Genomic DNA, 24,445 nt, shown 5'->3' with positions numbered 1-24,445 from the left:
AGGAGGATCAAGATTGGTAGCCATAGATCGACTTCTCCTCCATAAATCTGCCCAAGCCCTTTTTAAAGCTATCCAGGTTAGTGGCCATCACCACCTCCTGTGGCACTTTTCAGCTTACAGTCGAATCTTGGAATGGACTGTTTGCAAGCTACTCTTTGAATGCTATTAAGCTTTACCCACCTGAAGTTGAACAGCCAGTATCCTCCAGCCAGGTGAAGCTGAATAATGTAAGGTGAGACATCCAACCCTTAACCAGTCTATGCATCCAGCTGGCCGTACAACTGGTTTTGCATTAGCGCTGCTTTTTCAGCAGTCAGTGGGAAGAACAAGGGGGCGGTTCTGCAAACTGAGCAGCCATCATTATTGCAGGCCATCACTGGAAAACGGGAAGCATGAAGCTCATCCCACGAGGCTGTGTGATGTGACGGGAGAGAGGCACACAACACAGAAATCTTTTGTGTGGCAATATGTGAACATCACAGTTTCTTCCGAATCACCGGACACTGAACTGATTGCTAAATGAAGGCAAAACTGGTTCCGGAAACAGAGAAACCCCTGATGCCACAGAATATTGTCTTCAAAGACAGGGCCTAATTCTTCTCCTGGGTACCTTGTCCGCCTCCTGAACAGCCACCGAAGACTTTGCCTTTTCCACTCGGGCAGTTTCCCCCCAATGTCAGTTGAAGGGCACTGAACTGCATGGAGGGAGTGGGGAAGTTTCGATCATTCTCCATCGACTGCTGATAGGAATTCTCCATTGTTTGTCGGAAGCTGCTGGATGCTGAGGCCACAAGAAAACAATCCCTTGTTCAGTGAGGCACTGGCTCATATCCTGAGGTACATGCATGGTGGGAGTGGGGGCAGGCACTGCATGGAGCGAATGACCCAGATCTGCTCTTTTCCAGGAGGGAGGAAAGAATGAGCCAGAACACACCCCTGAAAGGTGAGAATGTATAAGGTGATGCAGTGATACTATAGGTAGTGCTTAGTTGTCAGGTTGAGAGAAATACATATGCTCAGGTTCCGACAGATCTAGTGAATAGTACAGGGATGGGAGGAAAATCAATTCTTCACTGACACGCAATCTGGGCAAATAAGGGTTGAAACATCCCATAATTTTCCTGTGATGATGATGTGCATTACACAAAGAGAGCTTTTTGGATAGATCACAAAAGATTCCAGACTGATTTCATAGTGGCATAGACCTGAAACTGCAAGGCAGTGGGGGAGCAGTGCACATATTTCTTTCCAAAGCTGGAAGAGGAAACTGAAGACCGTCTGGGGTACTTGGACTGAGGCATCTGAGAACTATTTACATTCTTATGGAGGATGCCATATACACTTGGGCACCACCCCTGCTATTCCGGATGAGCAGCCGTCTGATTTGTTGGCATGCAATGGGGTGATGCCCTTAATGTAAAACTCATGACAGCCCTTGGAAGTCATCATGTGAGGGGGTGAATGCCAACTGTTAACACAAATTCAAGGGCACAGAATTAAGAAACGAGGGATCTTGACTAAGAATGGAGACGGGTATGTACGATTGATGGGTATCTGGCAGGCTGCTTACCAGGATTTAGATGAGATCCTCTTGGTGACACACAGCTCTCCCTCTAGAACCCCTAAGTTATAAGCTGACTCATCAGCCAGCTGGTCTCTGAGCTTTCTTTACTCACTTGTGGGCTGCATGATGAAGTAAACAAGTGCTGGAGAGTGTGAGAAAATGGTCCGTGGCAGGGTAAATGAGGGACTGACAATCAGATTAAAGAGCGGCATGTTTGGAACATGCCAACTCTACTTGATGTTGACAACCCTGATGCTTCTCCAAAGCAGAATCCTCTGGGCCTTGTTGACTGGAGGAGCGGCAAGTCAGCTTTGATCCGCTCTGGGAATTCCCATAGCCTCCTTCAAGCAGCTAGTGCTTTTATCACTTAGCAGTAATTTGCTGCATCTCACAAGAGAAAGGGAGCGCCTGTTTGCCGGCTCATTTCCAGCACTGCTGCGCTTACCTTTTTGAAGTCTGGCATGTTGGCCTGTCTTGCTTCCCCACTCAAGTGGTTTTCAAAAAAGTCAGCCCACCCAAAAGGTTCCAGGATGCAGAACAAGTGCCCCGGAAGAGACCAGGTACCACTGTTACTTGTTCCACGGCACCTTCTAGATGCCTGTTAATTTGTCCTTCTCCCTGCCTCCATTAAAGATTTCAGCACACAGCATGTGGCCATTTGAACTCTTAAGAGACTTCACCTTCTCCGAAGAATGCTATTGGAGCTGAAGGTTTTTTCTGCAAACAGGCATGCTGTTCTTAGTTAGGAAAACTACCTCTATACATTTGCCTCCCGCTTTGCTGTGGATTTGTATTCTCCATCTGTAGCACCTGTGCTCCCCTTTTGGATTCCGGTTTTCTTACCTGTGTGAGAAGAAAGGATTGCCTTTGGCGGCTTGTTCTCTCCTCAGAATTGCCTACCTGCAGGTCCTTTCCAGCTTCCCTTCCTGCTTGACACACCAACACACTTCCTCGCTCCTGTACTGTATTCCCTAGATCCTTTTTTTGTTCCCCTCTATTTCCTTTTAGGCAGTCACACTGGCTGTGTATGGATTTCTGAACTTGGTTGCTTCATAGTCAGCTTTCATGTATACCCAATTCCCTTTTAGTTAGAAACAGATCCGGACACCTTCTCTTCTTGCCTCTTCTCCTCGGATCACAAAGCTATCAGTGAAAGAGCTTTAAAAGGGCCAGCTTGACTATTACCCAGAGGCACTTCAAGCTGACAGCAGAATCTCATGGGATATTCTGCAATAGTTCACATTCCCACCCAGCACAATAACAAGATGGAGGTGGACAGTTGTGATCGAGCACTGCCTTTTCTGGTCTCTTTCACCTCCGTTGAGTATATAACCAGGGTTCTAAGATACTTTTAACTAGGAGAAGGACCCTAATCCTGATCAGGGGCCCTGATTCATCAGTAGCCTTGTATCTTGGGGATTGGCGGTGTAATTCAGGTAAAAAAATCTGGAAGCTAAGATTTTAAAACGTTTTTATGGCAAGAGTGAGAGCCAAGGGCACCAGGAAGAGAGCAATTCCTTATGCCACTTTTGAAGAGGGACGTGCTCTGCACAGTATTTTCTCCAAGTTTGGGAGGATTTGCTCAGGCTAGATCCAAGGATTTCCCTCCTGCTGTCTTCACTGCCAGGTAATATCTCTGCAGAGCAATGTTCAATAGTTTTTTCTGCTTGGCTCCTTTTAGGCTAGTGTCTTCACATGTTTCCGGTGACTCCTTGGTGCATATAGATTCTCTTGATTATTATATATAAAATTGCGCCCTTTAGGTCAAGGTATTGAAGTGTACTCTTTTTCTGGGAAATGAACCTGTGTATTTCTTTAGTAGGAAGTATATCCTCGGGACTCCTCTCCATCAACCCATTTCAGGTTCTAAAAGAGATGAACAATCCTGCACATTAACTCCTACTGCAAACACCAATTCTTAGAACCAACAGTAGACAAGTATTTGGTGAGCCCCACCAAAAAGAATCCTTTAATATATAGCAATAATGAAACAGGATACACAAAACTCAACAGAGCTGTCAGCACTTGGGACACAGGGACTCCGCGGCTCAGGAAACCTGGCCACAAACCACAGTTTGGTTCTTCGCAGTCAGGTAACCTTTGGGAACTCTTTGCCACCATCCCAAAGGCAACCTCAACTCAAGTAGTTTCCTGAACAGGGTGGAAGGGAATGAATGGCAGGCTCACACACACGCGCACACACTCACTCGCACGGGGACACACACACACACACGTACGTTTTGGACTGACTCGCTGCATTTATTTCTGGGGCTCAAGATTATAAAATGAGTTAATACTCAGCATCCAGATCCTACTTTGGTGGGACGCACAATGTCAGATGCAAGGGACGGGCCCTGGCTATGGCTAAATGCATCAAGTCTCTGGATGGTGCACACAGCCCCATGTGGAATGGTCTATATTACAATCTAGGAAGCTTATGCACATTTATACAGAGGACTCTTGCCCCAAGGCTGGGAAGCCCTAGAGACTGTACAACAGAGTGATGTGGCTTGCTTTTAAATATATTCCCCGCCCTTCCCTCCCTTTCTTTCCATCCTCACTTTTGTTTCCTTTAGTGTTTCTACATTATTTACATTGTTGTGCTTGTAGACGATCCATCAGCAGATGGAGACAGTCTGTCAGGTTGCGTCCAGGGAACTGTCTGTTCTTTCAGTCAGAGATGCGTTACGGTGCTGCTGTAGTCCGATGGGGAAGCAATGGAAAAATTTCCCAGCTTGAGCACTCAAGTGGCTCTTTGATGGGAACCAACCCTTTGGAGCAGGGAGTGTGGACAGGTTTTGTATCCTGATTCTGGATCATTCTGACACATCCAGGATATTTGATGCTGCCAAGACAACCTCAGCAGCTATGTCCACCTCAGAACTGGGGAGTTTGGATAGGCAGAGCTGGTTTTCGGGGGGACTTCTGGTCCAAAGACATGCAAGAGCAAAGCAAACAGGCTTTGTTGACTTCTCCCAGAAACTGCAGATCTCTGCCCTTCCTGACAGCAGTTGGCTGAAGAACATAAGGAAATGTATGAACCAGGAGGTACCCGTTCCACTGTATAGCTTCCCATGTTCAGGCAGATCTGATCTTCCCAAGACTAAGATCCAGCAAAATGCACAGAAAGGAGGTGAGAACCATCAGTCCTGCCAACATTTAAAGGGATAATTCAGCCTTGTTCCTTCCTTCTCTGGTTGCAGGTTTACAGGATATCACTTGGGTAGTTCAGCAATTCAGCTGCCATGTGACCGACAGGTTCTTTAACCAGGTCTGAGCCTCTCATTAAAACCAAATTCTTCATGAACAATGCCCACCACTAGCATCACTGTTTCTCCTGGGTCAGAAGGCATATCCCACAACATCTAGAGCAAGTTGCTCCAGTGTCCACAGGATCACCTTCTACATGGCAGAGGCAATTCTGACAAAATGCGATTACTGCCTGGCCAAAGTTCCTAGGCTGCCTTATCACAGTTCTGAGTCACTGGCAGGCTCCCCGGGGGGCACTGCCACTGTACAAGGCAAGATCTCTCTCTTGATGAGAGCCTGGGATGTTATGGGATGGATTGTGTGAGAGTGTGTGCGTGTGTGTGAGAGATAGATATGCAGGTGTGTGTACATGGTGCGCGGAGCTTGACGACCGTGTTCCACAAGTGGCAACTTCAGTTGTTCTCAAACAAGGAAAGAAGGTCATCGTTGCTGTTGTTGGGGAGATCGGGAGGTCCCAAGTAGGAGAGCAGTTCATCTGGATTTGTCAGCTCGGGAAGAAGCTGAGGACAACACATAAAGAACAGGGTTACTGTCAAAGCTTTGAGCTGCAGAGCAGCCCCAGAATAATTCCACCCATGGCCCACACGACAACTCCAAACACGGTAGGAAGATAGGCAACAGGAAAGGAAAGGGGAAGCCCTTTCCAGGTGTTCCAAATGAGGCACAACCTCTTGCAGCATCAAGAGAACTGTTTTACCACTGCTCATGAAAGAACTATTCCATCTCCTACCCAACAGCCAAGCCAAGGCCCCTCTGTCCTGTCTTATCAGTATGATTTGAACAGAAAACCCTCTCCCTCCTGAATGAAGGGTCATGACTGCTGGGACTGAGCTCACAGAAGTTCTATCCCCCACGCCCCATCCAACACCACCAATTTAAACAGACTCTGCTTTTGAAGAAAAACAGCTGTGGCACTCGAGGGATTCTACATGCCAAGCCACACTGCAGGTTCTGTTGTCACCAATGTGCTGAGAAACTGCTCAGGTTCTGTAGGGGGAATCCACTTCACCAGTGCTGGGATGATTTTTTAATGTATCGGTAAATGTTTGACATTTTCTTGATTGTATGCCTAATAAAGGTTCTGGATTGGACAGTGCTGGGATCTATTCAGTTTGCAAACTGGTCTCTGCTGTGTGTGGGGTTTTCCTGGTGGAAAGGGGATGCCAGTGCAGTGGAGGGAATCTACAGGGAAGTGCTGAGACTGTTGCAACCCAGCCTTTGCCCCAACTGGAATGTCTGGAGAGTCAGAACGGCATCTGGAACCTGATGATCATTGCCCAGCCAGCCCAGGATTTTTTTTTTTTAAGGAGTGGGAATTCTGCACTGTCTTGATGCACAGCTGTGATGCTTTCAAGTTCACAAAATAGGCACTGAAACTCTTCCAGACAAAAGTAAACAGAACAGACAGCATTGTGCCTTAACAAACTTTTTAAGGATGGGGGGGAAAGATCAGCCACCTGAGAGAATGAACTGAGAGTTGTCTGGGGAACCCTCCCGCCTAAAGCTTCAAAATCTCAAGAACTGAGCAACGTCATGTGGACAGAAACAAGTCTGCAGTGAACAAAGGCCGGGTGAGACGGAGATTTCCAGTTGCTGAAGCCGATACTACTGACCAGCAGCACAGTCAGTTTGTTAATTAAAGAGAGCTGATTTCAGCAGCTGTTGAACGGTCAGTAGGCCTGGTGCCAGGCAGATTTTTCTTAGAGATGTTCCAAAATGGCCATGCTGCAACCAAACTCTTCTCCTCCTCCTGACTAGACAGCAGACGCATGATATGCTGCTAATTTTACACTGTGTATGTTGAATGTTCTAGAACAGCTGTACATTCATACAGGTACAAATTGACCGTGAGTCATCCCAGGATCTCTACTACGATGGACAGGGTAGAAATATTTCTAATAAATATATAAAAGGGCAGCCTGAATTACAAGCATGGTCTCTAATACAGGCGGCCGTGGGGGACAGGGCCATGACTAACTTGGAAGGCATCGCTGACTGGTGAAGGGAGAAAATCCAGTGGTTGTAATTGGGGAAAGAGGCAAGAGTTGGCTTGCAAAGTTTAGGTCAGGTGGCCTCAATCCTTGTGTTTGGGGAATAGCACCTTAAACACAGTACAATGCAGGAAGGATGCATGTGTACCTCAGCAGAGAGATTGAAATGTGTTGTCCTTGGGTTGCGCTACCTTTTTGGTATTATCTCAGGATTTCTGAAGGCTTGCTGCAAAAGGTCAGAAGCTTGCTAGAAGAACAGTGGGCCATGGTGGGAATTAGCTTTTAGAGAGGGCCGCATGTCAACCTGGCTCTCTATTGATGCAACAGGATAGCCAAAGCTTGAACTTAATGGGAATACTTGGGAGGAGGCACAAGAGATCACCCATCCTGCTTGCCATGCTGTGGGAGCAACCAAGAAGACTGCTTTGCAAGGGCTGCATGCATAAAGTTCCATTCTGACAATCTTCTAGAGCAGGAACAAATCCTTATTGGCTAGTGTCTGGCTGGACCTCTCCTCCATGATTTATACAAATTGTCAACTTAGCAGGGATAGAAAAGATAAGTAGCCAGTGTGCTGACTCCTCCATCACTTCAGCCTTGGCTTGTCAGATCTTCACTATTGGCCACTGCTCCACAGCAAGGCCTTTTTCATTCTTAGAGTTTAGTCACCATGGCTTATGACATACTAGGAAAAAGAGATGAGAAGACTAAACTTGAAAAATGAGAGACATGCTACTTACATCAAGGGAAGGCTCTGACCCTTCTGTAGCTCCGGGCATCCCTGGCTGTCCCACCATCCCAGGGCCAGGATTGAAGGAGAGATCCCCTCCGTGTGCCTGACCTCCTGACCCTGACTGTCCAATGGGCTGTCGTGCCTGTGGTGGGGGAGGGTTCCGATGATGCAGCTGCTGCCCTGGTTGGCTGGTGAGGTTGGGGTTGTTTAACCCCTGCTGCACAGGGTTGTGGGAAGGATCCATCCTGTTAGATGGCGGCATCTAGATGGCAAAGAAGAACAAAACAATAAGGCTGTGGATACTGGCTGTTGTTGTGGCATTGGGAATACACCAGGCAGTATACACACTCTCACACCTTCCCCTGACTCCTTCTCAAACCCCTACAGGCACTCCCAACTTTTCTCCCAAAATGATGAAAAGAGGGAAAATCTATGATAGATCTCTGCTTCTGGGTGCTCACTCAAAGAAGGACATAAGCATATAACTGCTCCACTAAAGGAAGATGCATATTCTGTCTTTGCACTAAGAAAACAATCACTTCCCTTCATCAGTTGAGACCAGAAAGGAGAAAAAGTGTAACACACACAGGGTATTTCAGGGATGAATGGCATCTTTGTCATCCAAGTGGCAACACTGTCATCCAGAATTTAATTTTACTCATTTGGAACTTCTTCCAGTGTCATCAGCTCTCAAATAGATTTCAGATATTTTGGGTGGGGGGAAAGCTGCTGTCCAACTCCAGGCTGCCAACACGCAAAACACCTGTTCTTACTGAAGTCCCAGAGAAAGCACAGATTTCAAAATAAGGACTGTTAAAATTGGAGGGCCTTTTTAAACTTGATGATTTCCTGCTTCATAATCTCCCTAAATCCCACGCAGGTGGCCTTACAGCTGACACCAACTGCGAGTACTATTGGAAAAGAGACAGAAAATGTTACCATTCTCTCACATTTCAGTACCTTCGTGTCAGAGTGATCATACTTGGCAGGAGCTGAGAAAAGCAGTTGGACTCATTTGGTGGCGTTTCACTGTGAGATACATGTAGCGCTTAAGAGAACCAGCAGCGAGACCAAAGGAAGCCAGGTTTGAACATAAAGATGCAAAGTTTGGGCTCTGGCTAAAATGGAATATTCCATGGAGAAACCCTCCATAATTGAATGTAGCTGTCTCCATAAATCCAGCAAAGGAGAGGGAGTACATGGACCTTGTTCAGTGTTTGAACTCTCAGCAGCTGAAACAGCCGCTGTTTGAAGGAACATCTGGGGAGTGTGCTGAAGGATAACTGGGTCACTGCTGGGGACACATTGGGAATCAATAAGGGGGGAGGGGGTATCAGGCATCGTGAGAGGCAGTGCACACTTCCATTGCCCGTTTTAACTTTGGCAGGTAACGCTTCTCGTGATACCACAACACAAAAGTGGCCCAATAACAGCAACTGTTTTCACAATACAGCTAAAAGAATATCATGTTTGGCTGCCCCGAGGACCTGGGAGAAAGAATGGGATAAAAAGGGTGATGATGGCAGATCAATCTTCTTATCCCACTAGCCAAAACAAACGATTATGACAAGAATGGGAAAGGATGCCTCAGAACTGCCAAGGAATGGCTTTGCAGAGGGCTGAGTGTCGCCAAGACAGCAAAAACTCCACATTTGTTCAGCTCACACCCGAAGAGTCATACTTTTGTGTAGCTTTCAAATCCCTACATGACGCCCATGGAAAACAACTGTGCCAAGAGTGGCAAGATCCCTCTAGAGCATAGGTGTCAAACTTGCAGCCCTCCAGATGTTATGGACTACAGTTCCCACCATCCCCTGCCAGCATGGCAGGGGATGATGGGAACTGTAGTCCATGACATCTGGAGGGCCGTGAGTTTGACACCTCTGCTCTAGAGGCTGTGAAGCCTGATTTTGAGGAGGACTTCACTGGGGGAAGAGGTGAAGCACAAAGCAGGCATCAGCTGCTCATAAGCGCTGCCCCATCTGCAGCTGGGCCCAGGTACAGCAGCGCTTTTCAGAAACTCCTTATATACACTGCTGTAGAACCCTCTGGGAACACTCAGTTCATACCTCTGGAATGCCCCCACTGCTGTGTGCGTAAAGTGAGCACACCTAACACCTCCTAATGCTGGTGAATTTAGAGGATAATGGAAAATTTCCGCAGCAGCTTTGCTGCCATTATCCTTTCTTGAGAAGCCCCAAATAAACTTCTGAGAAATTCCACCCTGTGAACCACCAAGGCAAAGGATGCACCATCAGCTAAGGAAGACCTAGGATGCCCTCTGGTGGTTAGTCTGGTGAACAAAAAAACAAAATTCGGGAACCATCTCATTCACAGCCTTGTGCAATATCTGCAATCAAATGCATCAGTATCACGTGAGATGCATGGAAATCGATGGCTGTATGTTCATTACTTCTGGAAAGGAGGCCGGAGAGGAATTCTCCAAATCCAAAGCTATTTCCAAAGCTGTAAGCTTTATTACTAAGTCAATGCATCTATGAGCCGCCAAAAGGGCGCAAATCAATTGCTATCAGAGACCCACCAGTATACCACTTGTTCTCCTTTTCAAAAACCTGTGGAAGCTTTCTGGCATCCGCAGTGCAAAAGTTAGAGCTTCACCCACTCTGGATTCTTTAAAACCTAGCAGCATCTGCCAGGCTGGGGAAAAAAATGGCAAGTTATTCCAGGTACATCCAGGAAAGCTGAGAGGGGTGGGACAGCTACAGATGGCGGCAGGGCGGCAGTCCCGGAAAGAACAGATGGCGTAACACATGCTCACTTGTCTCTCCCCATCCCCTCTCGCACTCCTAGCGCAACCTCTTACTGACCTGTCCAGTGAGGGAGGGAGCAGGTGGCTTTTCAGAAGTCAGCAGGTTGCTGGGAATGTCTGATTGGTAGGAGATGGGGGGAGGCCCTGGGTTGAATTCATTTAATGTTGGGGTGCTGGGGTTCACAGCAGGGAATGAATCTGGGAATGTTCCAGGGCCAGAAAAGCTTGAACCTGCAAAATAAATAAAGGTCAACTTAGCAACAAGAACAACTCCAACGCATAGGTTGCAGCAAAGAGAATTCTCTGAGTATACGGTGCAAAGGCAGAAGACAGAAAGGGTATTTGGACATGAGAGAGGGGCAAGGGACTTAGAGAAACCCCTCGTTCGCACTGAAAAAGGAAACTGCCCCACTTTTTAACCACTTATGGGAAGCAGAAGGTTCCTTTTAAATTAGTTTGTACTTCTTTCTAGTGCTTAGCAGCGGAGGGCTCAGGATTGCTACTACAAGCCCTTTGGGGATGAGACGGCCTATAAATTTAATAAATAAATAAATAAATAGATAGATAGATAGATAGATAGATAGATAGATAGATAGATAGATAGATAGATAGATAGATAGATAGATAGATAGATAGATAGATAGATAGATAGATAGATAGAAAGAAATGGGCTTCTGCATTTGCGGAGTTGCCGGACACCATGTCAGTTTCGGGGCTGCACCTAATATCTTGCCACTGGCCAATGAGGATGGAAGGAGAAAAGCAGACACACCTTAAAGCTTCTCGCGACAAGGAAATGGCAACTGTATTGATGCTGGCTGCATCAGTGGTAGCTGCAAGACCAACTCCACGCGACCCAGAGAAGGCATCCTATCTACGGGCTGCAAAAGACCTACCAGCTAAAGATTCCTCCCTCTGAAGGGAGGGCTGCACCCTTCCAGAACGAGAGGCCTTCCCCCACGCCCCATGAAGAAACCATCGCGGCTCAGAGGCTGACTCACTTTGGCTGGAGTAGTCACTGGTTCCACTGCCAGCGGATGGAGGCTGCAAAGGTACAAACGGTGCGGGTCCGGGTCCCAGGGCAGCAATCATCTCCATGACGTTGGGCATCACCATGTGGGTGGGGCTCATGGTGCGGCAGCGCTTCAGCACAGGCCCATCCTGCTCTTCCTTGATGTGGATGTCGGGCTTTATGGGCACAGGCTTCCAGCTGCACGTTGGGTCGATAGTGATCTCTTCGTAATCGGAGCTAGACGAGAAGACAGGCTCTGGTCAGAGGAGAAGCCTCAGGCGGTTGGCGTGTGTGTAAAGTGCTGTCAAGTAGCAGCTGGCCTATGACAACCTCGTAGGGTTTTCAAGGCAAGAGACATGGGGGGGGGGAGGTGTTGCCACTATCTGCCTCTGCACATGACCTGATATTGCTTGGTCCCCCATCCAAATACTTACCAGGGCTGACCCTGCTTAGCTTCTGAGATCTGCTGAGGTTAACCTTGATCTGCTATCCGGGTCAGGGTCAGGTTGCTGGAACCACCAGACACCACCAGGCATGTTTTCCTTGCTCTGGTGCACTCATGGGGCTCTGCCCACATGTGCTCACACCCGGCAGTCAATTCAGGGTGCAGTGGCTCAGTTCTAGGAGTGGCCTGTGTGGCTGGCAACCCAGTGAGAACATCTGAGGGACAGGGGTGGGAAATGTATTTGGCACTGCGCCAATGCATGACATCACTTCCAGCGCAGGATTGGAAATGGCATTTGCATTGCTGCGAGGGTTTAGGATTCACACATAGACCGTGAGGTGAATTTTGCAGCGTCACACCAACACGATCATGTCACTTCCAGTTTTGCACCAGAAGTGATGTCACATGTTGGTACGAAGCTGAAGATTCCCACCATTTCCCCACTGCTGTGTCAAGCAGCAATATTGAACAAGGGGCCCAGGCTAGGAGGCTGGCCCCCTACCTGGCTTGGACATAACACAAAACCATGGTTTGTCTAAATAATGGTAAGTTTGTGAAACCTGGATTTGCCTCACAACCATTTGAACTGTGGATGGCCTCAACAAATGCGGGTTTCATGGCCTTTGCTCTGGCCAGGGGCCTCAGCTGTGGAATGAGCCTGGAGACCCTAGTTTGTACATCACATGAAGCCATCCTTTCACTCTCTGTGATTATTGACCTGTGGTTTAATTAACTTCAAGCCATGGCTTCAAATGCTGGGTTGATGAGCCCTAACTAAGCATATATGGTGCAAAGGGTGACATCTGGGGGTGGGGGGTCATGCTAGCCACTGCTGTTTTAAGTTTTACCCGAGGGTTAGTTTTTTGTGTGTGTGATACCCAAAGTGAGCGACAGAGCATGCTTGCAAAATTGCATGGGTCACCAGAGAAGGGAGGAACGAGCCCCTCTGTTTTATCCTAAAAACAGAAGATGCCAGTCTTGGAATACTGTGTCTCTCTACGAGATTGCAACTCCAGTTCAGAAACCAACCACCACCCTGTTTACAAGTCTCCTTAAACTGATATGAACAGCAACTCGTAGCAGAAGCTCTTGATTAATTCCAAGCTGGCCTTTTGGGATTCCGGGAGGGCCCCGCCATCTAAAGCCAGAGGCTGATGTGAGGTCAGGGACTTCCATGTCAAGATAAAGCCCTTCTGTAAACAACGGTGCTCTCTTTCTCTCCCTCGCCTTTGGCAGAGACATTGCATGGGGCTGGGGCTACTCTGCTCAAAGGTTTGTCCTTGGTAGTGTTAGATCTATGGGGGGGATGTTGCAGCAGATGACTCGCCAAGGCCCAGCCACTGCTGCCTCAATGCCCAGCAGGTTTGAGCTGGTTCCTTCTTGTTTATGTAAAGCGATGCTGTGGCTTTTTTTTCAGGCGTTGAAAATTTAGAGCGAGAGGCCCTCAAATGGCAGAAGGGAAGTTCTGCAGGCTAGCCGAAGGGCTGTGCATTCCAGGACAGAAAGGCTCATCTGAGCTGATTGATGTGGTTGATAATATGCTAGCCGGGTCTTGGAGGCTGAGAAAAAGCTCAAAATGACCTCACGGTGAGGCAAAGGAAAGGACGGGGATGCATTTGGGAGAAGCAGAAAGGCTAGGATGTGGGCTCCAGACTGTGTCAATGAATGGGACGATGGAGCTGTGCTTGTTACAATTCACTGGCAAGGGTGGGCAGCCGGAACCGAGAAGAGGAAGGCTGACATATCAGAAGTATTTTTCAGTATACAAAAATGCCTTCCAAATCATATTTAATATCAAATGAATCCTAGAGGCTCTCTTGTTCCATTCAGCTTAACCGGAAAACCCCCACTCAGAGTGCTCTCAGTACGAATTGTAAAGCCAGTAAAGGGTACAGAATTCATCACCTAGGAAGGTGCCACAAGTCCAACAAAACTGATTTTTAGAAAAGAGGGGGAAATTGTTTAAAAATTACCTGCATGGTGTTCTCAGAGCATGAGCTCACTTGAGCCCTCCACTGATAACATTGTAAATCAATTGCCCCTTTACACTTTTGAGAGATTCTTCTTTCTTTTTGGGGAGGTCTTTATGTTTTGTGCAGTTGTGTCTGACAGCGCAGTGCTGTGCTGAGTTAGCCCAGTCTGACCCCAATGATTTCAAGGGACAGGGGCTGGATGGAGTCCTTCTGTTCAGAGCTGCAGGGTAAGCGCACAGGCTGCCTACTGCATTTGCCCGGTCGGAAGGAATACAACTAAACTCTGTGAAAGATCAGGCTGAAAATACTGCCCGGTGGGCTGTGCAGTTCATTCAGGATTCACATCCAGATGGTCAAATCCAAGATTCTTCCTATTGCACTGCGATGCCTCTCGCAATTTCTAAACTAATTTTTTTTTTTGGGGGGGGGGGGGGTCATCTGTCAGTCCCATCCACTAACTTAACACATATCTTTTTGAGCCGTGCTGTTCCCAATGGCAGCTACTTGCAAGACCAACAAGGGTTTTGTGAGCCACAAGTGGCCCCTGATGCAGTGTTTGATAATGTCTGGAGTAGGAAACAGGGACAGAAACACTCAAACAAACAAACAAGATACAAACTCACAGAAACCGCAGAAGGACTCACAGTCCTGGGTGCCCCTCCCGCTCTCTTTTTAAATCTGGTTTGCGCTCACTGTTTCACTGGTGCGGTTCAGACATGCTGAGAAACCATCGTTTATTGTAACTTTGGCTGCTCTACGAAACCGGGATTTGACTTTTGCAGATGACCGTTCAGAACCTGTTTTCCCTTGGAAAACCCTGGCTTTGTTGATTTTGCTCTTTTCCCCGTTGTCCTGACAGAAACCCAGCTAGTCTCCTGGCCTGTGCTGTGAACCCACGGTTAAGATTAAATCTGGCTCATGAGCCAACTTCGAACCATGATTCAAAGAAATGCTAGTGAACCAGTTAGTGGACTGGGTGCATTTGGATAATCACCCTAACCTGAGTTGAACGAAACCACGGTTTTGCATTTTGGCTGAAGCGAGTCCCTGCGTTCAAGAATTCTGACCTCAATGAGCGGCAAACAGGACTCCCAAAACAATTCTGCACAGCGGCTTTGATTCTAGGGAGCTCCTCCTGCTCTTTCTCAAGACAGTAGTTTCATCTACACCTGAACCCTAGTGAGGAAGGGGCTTAGGTAGGGAAGATGGGAGACAAACTGCAGCTCTTGTCTTTCCTCTGGGGATAAGACAGCATGGCCACAGCCGACACTCAATACAAGAAGTGAAGAACAGATAAAACCGCACAACTTACTTCTGAATATAAATCAGGATCCCCAGCATGTACTGATCCACCTCGAGTCCTTCCAGCAAGGCTGTTTTACTGAGAATGAAACAAAGAAGAGGAAAGGGGGTGTCAGTTAACACACAGGGAAATTTCCAACGTGGGGACTCCCTTCAAGAGTCTGGCTAGACACAACTGTCTGTATGTTCTTTTCACTTCCCCCTCTCTGCACACAAGCCCTTGAGGTTATTGCATTATTGTGCTGTTGCCAAAGTTTATCAGCAAAGGGCAGAGTGTGTGAGACACCTTGCTAGAGTTACACGGCTGGCAACTGGACTGCTAAACCTCTGTGCTGCGAGATGTGCTGTTTAAGGACATAAATGGCCGATCAGAGGCCCGCAGAAGGTCTAAAAGCAGGGCACGGAAGCCAAAGCTTCCTTCTGTGATTGCCTGTTAACATCTGTTGCCCTGAGGTGCACTGCCTCTTGACATGGAGGTTCTATTTAGCCATTATGGCTATAAACTGCGGAAGTTCCTCTCCTCCACAAATGCATCTAATCAGTTTGCAAAGGCACCAAAGCCAGCGGCCATCACTACCATCATGTGGCAGTGAGTTTCACTGGATTTGGCTCAGCGACTCCAGCATCTCCTTAAGCAAAGGCCATGGCCCAACTATGAATACTCACTTGCAAACAGGACACCTCCATGTCCCCCTTTCACAATTCAGCTGCAAGTAGGACTCCAGGTCGAAGCACTGAACAAAGACAGAAAGTGGGACAATATAGCTAGAGAGAGGCCATCAGAAGGTGCAGAGTCCCCCAATGGCAGGGAGACATTGGGTGTGGGGCCAGGAACCCTGGCCTCAGAGAATCCATGGAGAAAATGCACCCTCAATGCAGGCTTCCAGTTAGTGGGAATAATCTGAAGGCAGATGACATGGTTCTACTGCCGAAATTAAGCTAACATGGGCCCTATAGGCTGTCTGGGATGGAAGGTGACTGAAGAAACTTATTTAGGCCACTCCCTACTCATCAGAGGACAACTGGGGTAAGAGATAAAATGCAAATGTGGCTGGCAGGGCTTAATAAGGCATGTCTGTAATTCTGCCTCTGCAGAGACATGGGAAGCAGGGTAGGACTGCAGACTCACCTGTATGTGCCGGCAATCGTGACCCCTTGCAGGAAGCTGAATTCTCCGGAAAGTGATGGGGCACTTCAGAGACACTTTGATGGCCGTCTGCTCCACACCATCTTCACCGTTCGGACCGGGAGTCCCGGGGATTGTGCCGCTGCTGAAGTTTCGCTTTACTGGGGTGTTGACAGGGAAAGAATGTTTGCAAACTGCAAATGCTACGGACGAATAGCCGGCGCACGTCGCAGATGACAGGGCTAGCTTGCTAGAGCTGCTGGGAGTAGCATTTCTTGGCTGCAGCTTGAAGATCCTGCCCATCTTTGATTTTTTGATTTGATACTTAATTTATAATATTGAGCTTGCCCAGCTTCCCTTACTCCAGTTCCATTCCTTGGAACAGAAAGAACTCAAGGGTGGCAAGGCTATCCCGCTAATAAACTTATTTCTACTGCCACGAAGGCCCTGGAAGAATCTGCTCATAGCCCCTGCTTTGTACAGAAGAGACTTCATTGCCTTGGAGAATCTGGAAAGAGAATCCTGACTGACTGGCCAACATTTACCAATGATGCAAACTGTAGCATACTTACTTTTAGTGATGCAGTGCTCAGCCGGCAGCAGACGCTTTTTTATCAAGCCTTGCAAAACAGACCGCACGGAGGGCCTGTGCACCAACTGCAGGACAAAGAGGTGAGACTACAATGGGAAAAAAGAAGAGGGGGGAAGGGTTATTTGGGCCTAGGAGGATCCCATACAGGTGAACTGCTGCTACTCTGCTTCAACTGTCACACTAAAACGTGAACCCGCCTAATACAGAATCAAACCCTCGGATCAACCAAATCAGTACTGCCTACTCAGCCTGGTCTTTCACATCATCTAGTAGAATTGCGTTTTCCAGATAAGCTATAATTCTATCAGTCGCTTGTCAGCATGGCCAATTGGCCATGCTGGTAGGGGCTGATGGGAATTGTAGTTCCTGAACATCTGGAGAGCCGCAGGTTCCCTACCCCTGATCTAGTGCAAGGGTCTGCAACCTGTGGCTCTCCAGATGTTCATGGACTACAATTCCCATCAGCTCCTGCCACCATGGCCAATTGATGGGAATTGTAGTCCATGAACTTCTGGAGAGCCGCAGATTGCAGACCCCTGATCTAGTCCCTGATGCCACGGGCTGAACTTAAGACCTTCAGCATGCCAAACAGATGCTCTGCCACTGAGCCATGACGCCTTCCTGATCGCTTCTCTGTGTCCTATTGAGAGCTGGGCTAGTGCAGCGGCCAGGAGAATAAGCCCTCAGAAAGCCCTCGATTCAAATCACACTTTGAAATGTGGACTCGCTGAGAAGCCCTTGATGAGTCTCCCTTTCCTTATCTCAGCCCCTCAGTCTGCAGTACTGAGGTGGTAATGCTGACAACTGACTGGTGTTATTGTGAGGATTACTGAAAGAATGTGCGTGTTGCACTCGGTTAAAAAAGCGCTATAGCTGGGCTTCTTAATCTTTGAAGCACGGCTCCCCAGAGAAGATATAGATAGAGTCCGGAGAGGTGTGAGTCACTTCTCAACTATAAACGGATCTGTATTTTATGTTTAGCTCAATGTCTTCTTTCGTTTCCCCTTGCACCCTCCCCTCCGCTGACAGGCTTTCTATTGTTTTGTTTTTCTAACTGGCAGGAGATATATCATACACCGTATATAAGTAAGTGGTGCGAAATAAGCAGTTGGAAGCCAATTAGCCCAGCTTATTCAGCAAATAATGCGGCTTTTCTTGCAAAGGGGCAGTTGTTCTTCTCAGTCTAGCATTCACACAATCGTGGCTAGAGGAGCTTTTAAAGTAGGGCAGCGGGAAGGTGACGTTGGGTGGATGTTTTGTATTTATTGGGAGGGGGAAATCAACACAGCGGCTGAACTTTAGGCTTTCTCCAGGACAGGCGGGCAACTCAGAAACAGGCAGGGCCCAACAACTGACTTACACAGCAGCAAGCGGTGACGGTGATCTGGATGGTGTTCCTCCCAGGCTGGCACACCTGCTTTAGGTAGAGGGGCTTGTGTGACGTCTTGTTGTCTCCCCGCTCGATGGTCAGGGGTGTGGCATTCACGCTGACCTGGACTGAGGCTGGCCAGTTGGTATTCATTTGTCGGTCCTCATGATGGTAGCACTTAAACTGCAGCTCCAAGTCAGGCCTAGGACAAGACAAAGGACGACTGAGCAGAGGCCTGGGTGTAGGAGACGAGACTGAACAGCGAAGTTTCAGGGACAGCAAGGAGGCACTAAGTGCTTGGAGTGTTCCCGTGGAGAAAACTGTCTCCTGTGCAGGAATATCCCAGCTTTCCCAAACAAGACCGATGCCCCGAAGCAGAGGGGCCAAGGTCTGGTCACCAGGGAAGAGAAGAGAGCTGACAATCCTTCACTTAGTGATGATGCTTCTCAACTCAGTATGGCTACCCTTGAGATAGTACATCCGCTGCTGCCTTACACCAAAGTGGCCCATTGGTTCATCTGCCTCAGTTTTGTCTCCTGACTGGTAGCAGTCTCCCTGGGTTTTTAGAGAAAATCTTCCCCAGCCTCTGTTATCTCAGATCCAGGGATTCCTCTTGGGACCCTTCTACAGTCAAAGCATGTGCCTTACTGCTGAGCAATGCCACTCTCCTCTGCAGGGCTATGCAGCCCAAACAGTACACGTTGTTGCAGCCAAGGAGGAAGCAGCCAGTGACGGAATGGCACAAAAAGCTTTCTACTGGTCAGACAACGCCTCAAAAAAGCCAGAAGCATCTCAGCTACCTTTATAGAACATAACATATTTCTGGCAAGCTATAGAAATATTCATATCTATCCTGGAGGACACAGTCAGATGACAGCTGGTTCTTTTTAAAAGGACAACTGATTTAAATAACCCCTGCTTGTTTTAGCTATAATAATTAAGCAGCAGCAAGTCGCAACCTACTTATGGCAACCTCCATAAGGGTTTTCCAAGGCAAGAGCTGAGCAGAGGTAGTTTGCCATTGCTTTCCTCTGTATACACTTCCTTGGTCTCCTAGGTGGAGAGCCAGCGTGGTGCAGGGGTTAAGAGCAGCTGGATTCTAATCTGGAGAACCGGGTTTGATTCCCCACTCCTCCACTTGAGTGGCAGAGGCTTATCTGGTGAACCAGATGTGTTTCTGCACTCCTACATTCCTGCTGGGTGACCTTGGGCTAGTCACAGTTCTTCGGAACTCTCTCAGCCCCACCTACCTCACAAGGTGTCTGTTGTGGGGAAAGGAAGGGAAAGGAGCTTGTAAGCCACCTTGAGTCTCCTTACAGGAGAGAAAGTGGGTAGAAATCCAAACTCTTCTTCTTCCTATCCAAGAACTAACCATGGTCAACCCTGCTTAGCTCCCAAGGCCTGGCAAGCTCAGACTATTCTGGGCTATGCAGGCTGCTCTGCTTGTTTTAGAGCTTGCCAAATGGCAGGTTATGATGTATTGTCCGAGTGCTTCAGAAACCTGCTGAGGCTTGGGCTATGGCAAACCTGGAAGAGAAAACACAGAGCAGCTTCTGAGAACGTCTCTCTGCATTCCTTGGTACGTGTCTGACAGGGAAGAGGATGCCCTCCTTCGGGATACTAGGAAGAAGGATACAGCCCAAGCAGGACAGCTGTGAAGTTCATAACTAGCACCGTGAGCTGTTCCACTATGGATTCTGAGGTACTGCTGCAATGTATTTCCCAATAGGTTCTGTCCTTTCCTGAAGCACAACGGGATCCTACATCAGCTACACAGTCCCTAATCAAATGCTGTCCTACTTCAGTTTCCAGGCCAGTTCCGTATTGGAGAGAATAAGTTGCTGTATTCCCGTGAAGCTAGGAATGATGAAAAATAATACACTGCACAATATCAACAGCCTGAGGTAGGGAACGGGAAAGGAGAAGAACAGTGCACGACTCTCACCTGAGCATCAGGGTCTTGTAAACGGAGTCCCTGAGCTGGAAGACATGGTTGCTGACTGCCAGGTTGTGCTGGAGGCGAAAGGGTTCCAAAACTACCCCATCCCGCACGGGAAAGGTCAGGCGCAATTCATCACACGGGTTTCCTAATGGGGCAAGGGGAGAGAAAGATCTGGTGATGGGACAGGTGAACTGGAGGCACAGAGGTGTGGGCATCGGGAGGCATCGTAGAGGTACACAAGCAGGCCCAACCTGGGCTGGAAACCAGGAATGCAATAAGCAGTAGCCTTTACCTGGGGACCCACAATATGGGCTAAGCAGCAGATTATACAAAGAACATCTCCCTAGTTGAACCAGCGGTCTTCTTTCTCTCAGGGCACTGTATTTCCCATCCATTGGGGATGTGGGGGGGGGGGGAGGGGGGAATTCTGGGCACAACCTAAGAGGTCCCCCCCAACACCAACTGTCCCTTCCAACTGTTATTCCTAAGGCTACCAACATTCTGTGGTGTCCTAAATGCCTTTTCCAGACTGATCCAAAGATAGTGGATCCAGTGGAAGGATTCAAAAATTTTAACAACAGGTTCCGACCGTGGTGGGATTCAAACAGTGGCGTAGCGCCAATGGGACCAGGTGGGGCATGGCCTGGGCATTCTGGGGGTGGGGCATTCCAGAACAGGGTGGGCGGTGCTGAGGAAGGGACGCAGGGTCTGCGCACCCCAGGTGCAGTTCCCCCTCGCTCTGCCTCTGGATTTAAATAATGACCATTTACAGTATTAAAAAAGCGATATACTGAAAGGTAGTGTATTATTTCTTTTTTATATATATAATTATATTGATTGATTTTATATGATAACATAAGTAAGGGGAGAAACCAAAAACTGTTTAAAATTGTTAACATATTACAAACATATCTAATTGTCTATCTCTCTCAACTCCAACTAAAACATCACCAAAAATACAGTTGCCCTGCTATTTTGCCTCCCTCCTTCCCATATTTCCCTCCCCTATACTTTCTACACACTTCAGATTCCTATAACTACTTTATCTATTCCCCTGAAAGAAAACTAACAGAGAGAGAGAGATCCAAAATCCTTAATCTAAGAGTCGTTAAACTCCTCTCTTTTCAATCTATATTTCAAGAAAAAAAATGAAATATCTTTACTTATAATACTTTCCCAACCTTTATAACAAACAATGAACAAACAAACAAAAAAAGAAAAACAGAATTATCAAACCCATTTCTCCAGACACTCCACCGCTGTCTGTTACAAGTCTGTTACACACTGTGTCCAGTGAGAAGGGAATGTTTTAATGGGGTATACATTTTTTAAAATAAAACACTCCCTTCTCACTGGACACAGTGTGTAACAGACTTTCCTCTGTGATACACCTCTGAAGATGCCAGCCACAGATGCAGGCGAATCATTAGGAACAAGATCCACCAGACCACGGCCACACAGCCCAGAAAACGCACCACAACCAGTTGAATCTGGCTGTGAAAACCTTCGAAAATACAAGTTAATTTCCATTTTAATAGATAATTTTCACTACATGGGCTTCTCCCCACCAACTCTCTCTCCTAATTTTGTCCTCACACCAACCCTATGAGGTAGGATGTTAGCCTGAGAAACAGCTCAGTGGGTATTAAACATGTAAATCTCTCACAAATCACCCCCCAGCAATTTTTTGCACCAGATCAGCTGAAATATTTTGTAAATTACCTAAAAATAGACATAAGAACAAGCCTGCTGGATCAGACCAGAGTCCATCTAGTCCAGTACTCTGCTACTCACAGTGGCCCACCAGGTGCCTTTGGGAGTTCACATGCAGGATGTGAAAGCAATGGCCTTCTGCTGCTACTGCTCCCGAGCACCTGGTCTGCTAAGGTGTTTTAAGATTGGTAGCCATAGATCGACTTCTCCTCCATAAATCTGTCCAAGCCCTTTTTAAAGCTATCCAGGTTAGTGGCCATCACTACCTCCTGTGGCAGCATATTCCAAACACCAATCACATGTTGCGTGAAAAAATGTTTCCTTTTATTTGTCCTAATTCTTCCCCCCAACATTTTTAGTGTATGCCCCCTGGTTCTAGTATTGTGAGAAAGAGAAATTTTTTTCTCTCTGTCAACATCTTCTACCCCATGCGTAATTTTATAGACTTCAATCACATCCCCCCTCAGATGTCTCCTCTCCAAACTAGAGTCCCAAACGCTGCAGCCTCTCCTCATAAGGAAGGTGCTCCAATCCCTCAATCATCCTCGTTGCCCTCCTCTGCACTTTTTCTATCTCTTCGATATCCTATTTGAGATGTGGTGACCAGAACTGAACACAGTAATCCAAGTGCGGTGGCACCACTGTTTTATATAAGGGCATGACAATCTTTGCAGTTTTATTATCCATTCCTTTCCTAATTATCCCCAGCATAGAGTTTGCTTTTTCACAGCTGCCATGCATTGAGTTGACATTCCCATGGAACTATCAACTAAGACGCCCAAATTCCTTTCCTGGCCTGTGACTGATAGCACTGACCCATGTAGCGTGTATGTGAAGGTTGGATTTTTTTGCCCCTATGTGCATCACTTTACATTTTGCTACATTGAACTGCATTTGCCATTTCTTAGCCCACTCACCTAATTTATCGAGGTCCACTTGGAGTTCTTCGCAATCCTTTGTGGTTCTCACCACCCTACACAATTTAGTATCATCCGCAAAGTTGGCCACCATGCTACCCACCCCTACTTCCAGGTCATTTATGAATAGATTAAAGAGCAATGGACACCACTCCCTGCATCTCTCCATTGTGAGAACTTCCCATTTATACCCACCCTTTGCTTCCTGTTCCTCAACCAGTTTTTAATCCATAGGAGGACTTCCCCTCTTATTCCTTCATTGCTGAGTTTTCTTAATTGTCTCTGGTCTTTGTCAAAAGGCTTTGTCAAAAGTCTTTTGGAACTCCAAGTAGACAATGTCCACTGGTTCCCCCTTATCCACATGCCTGTTTATACCCCCAAAGAACTCTAGTAAGTTTGTAAGACAGGACTTGCTTCTGCAAAAGCCATGCTAACTCTTCCTCAGCAGGTCTTGCTTTTCTACATGTTTTATAATTTTATCTTTAATGATAAATTCTACTAATTTACCAGGAACAGATGTCAAACTGACTGACCTGTAATTTCCCGGGTCCCCCCCTAGATCCTTTCTTAAAGATTGGTGTGACATTGGCCATCTTCCAGTCTTCAGGGATGGAGGTTGATTTCAGGGATAAGTTGCATATTAAAGTGAGAAGATCAGCAATTTCACGTTTGAGCTCCTTAAGAACTCTTGGGTGAATGCAATCTGGGCCAGGGGATTTGGTAGCATTTAGTCAGACTAACTGTCACTTCCTCTTGAGGGACCCATACTACCTTTCCCCACACCTATATAATGCAGAATCTACCATGTAAAGTTGCCATTTTCTCCTGGTGAACTGATTTCTGTGCTTGGAAATCAGTTGTAATTCCAGGAGATCTCCAGCCACCACCTGGAGGTTGGAACAATATATGATTTATACTCCTTAGTTTTCTATGAACTAACTTTAAGAGACACAGTATTGTAAAATGACATACATGTACCTCCATAATTGTTAACTAAATGGCTTATGCAACTCCATTTAATAGCATAATACAAAAACTACTAATTAAAACGTTGCAGGTTCAATTGTTCAAGTTTCATGGCTGAATGCATTCTAGCATCTATGAGATTAATTTGTAAACTTCAGATTCTGAATCTCCCAGCTTTATAAATGGATGCTTGTGTGCTTTTTTCATAATGCAGTTTTAAAATGCTAAATATCTTCCTCACTCCACCCCCCACCCCCCCACCCCCAGGCTCCATTCCATTCCATTCCCAGCCCTTTTGGCAGTTTTCAAGCCCCTCCCTCCCTCCCTCATGAGGCAGAAGCAAGCCTGTATAAAACTGAAAGTAGAAGGTCATATTTTCTTTTAAAACCTACCTCCACAACTTTCACACCTGTATGAAGCGATGAACTCTGCAACTTGCAGATCTACATTAAGCCGTGACCCTTCTGCAGCCATTTTTGTTAAAGGCGGAAGCTATTTAGGGTTTTACTTGGCTATTACTGTAGCCATTTTTATTAAGGGCAAAAGCTATCAGCTGCAGAAAAGATACTTAAGTTAGGGATCGTCTGCCAATTCCTATCTTGCTCTGAAACGAAGGTAAGTGTGTGGGGGTGGGGGGCCGCGGAGGGTGATTTTGCATCCCCCACTTGACGAGATTTGTTGCACCCAGGGACGGAGATTACTCCCTTGTCCCCAGTAAAGTTAATCATTAACAACCGGTTCTCCGAACTGAGAAAATGTT

General features: G+C 47.1%; 1 protein-coding gene across 2 annotated transcripts in view; it reads right to left on the bottom strand.

The window, feature by feature from the left end:
- Positions 1 to 3,505: 3,505 nt before the first annotated feature.
- ZMIZ2 (zinc finger MIZ-type containing 2) overlaps positions 3,506 to 24,445 on the bottom strand; it is a 108,173-nt gene continuing 87,233 nt past the window's right edge. For both annotated transcript variants that reach the window (XM_048512435.1, XM_048512436.1), the window contains 10 exons: positions 20,093 to 20,234; positions 18,139 to 18,349; positions 16,759 to 16,864; positions 16,190 to 16,347; positions 15,727 to 15,794; positions 15,071 to 15,139; positions 11,330 to 11,577; positions 10,387 to 10,559; positions 7,566 to 7,820; positions 3,506 to 5,334 (listed from right to left, as the gene is read on the bottom strand). In XM_048512435.1, the coding sequence (XP_048368392.1) occupies positions 5,227 to 5,334; positions 7,566 to 7,820; positions 10,387 to 10,559; positions 11,330 to 11,577; positions 15,071 to 15,139; positions 15,727 to 15,794; positions 16,190 to 16,347; positions 16,759 to 16,864; positions 18,139 to 18,349; positions 20,093 to 20,234 (1,538 nt within the window). In that variant the 3' untranslated portion in view covers positions 3,506 to 5,226. The remainder of the gene's footprint in view (positions 5,335 to 7,565; positions 7,821 to 10,386; positions 10,560 to 11,329; positions 11,578 to 15,070; positions 15,140 to 15,726; positions 15,795 to 16,189; positions 16,348 to 16,758; positions 16,865 to 18,138; positions 18,350 to 20,092; positions 20,235 to 24,445) is intronic.

Source organism: Sphaerodactylus townsendi, linkage group LG12 (assembly GCF_021028975.2).
Source record: "Sphaerodactylus townsendi isolate TG3544 linkage group LG12, MPM_Stown_v2.3, whole genome shotgun sequence".
NCBI lineage: Eukaryota > Metazoa > Chordata > Lepidosauria > Squamata > Sphaerodactylidae > Sphaerodactylus > Sphaerodactylus townsendi.
This window is presented reverse-complemented; position numbering and strand designations above follow the sequence as displayed.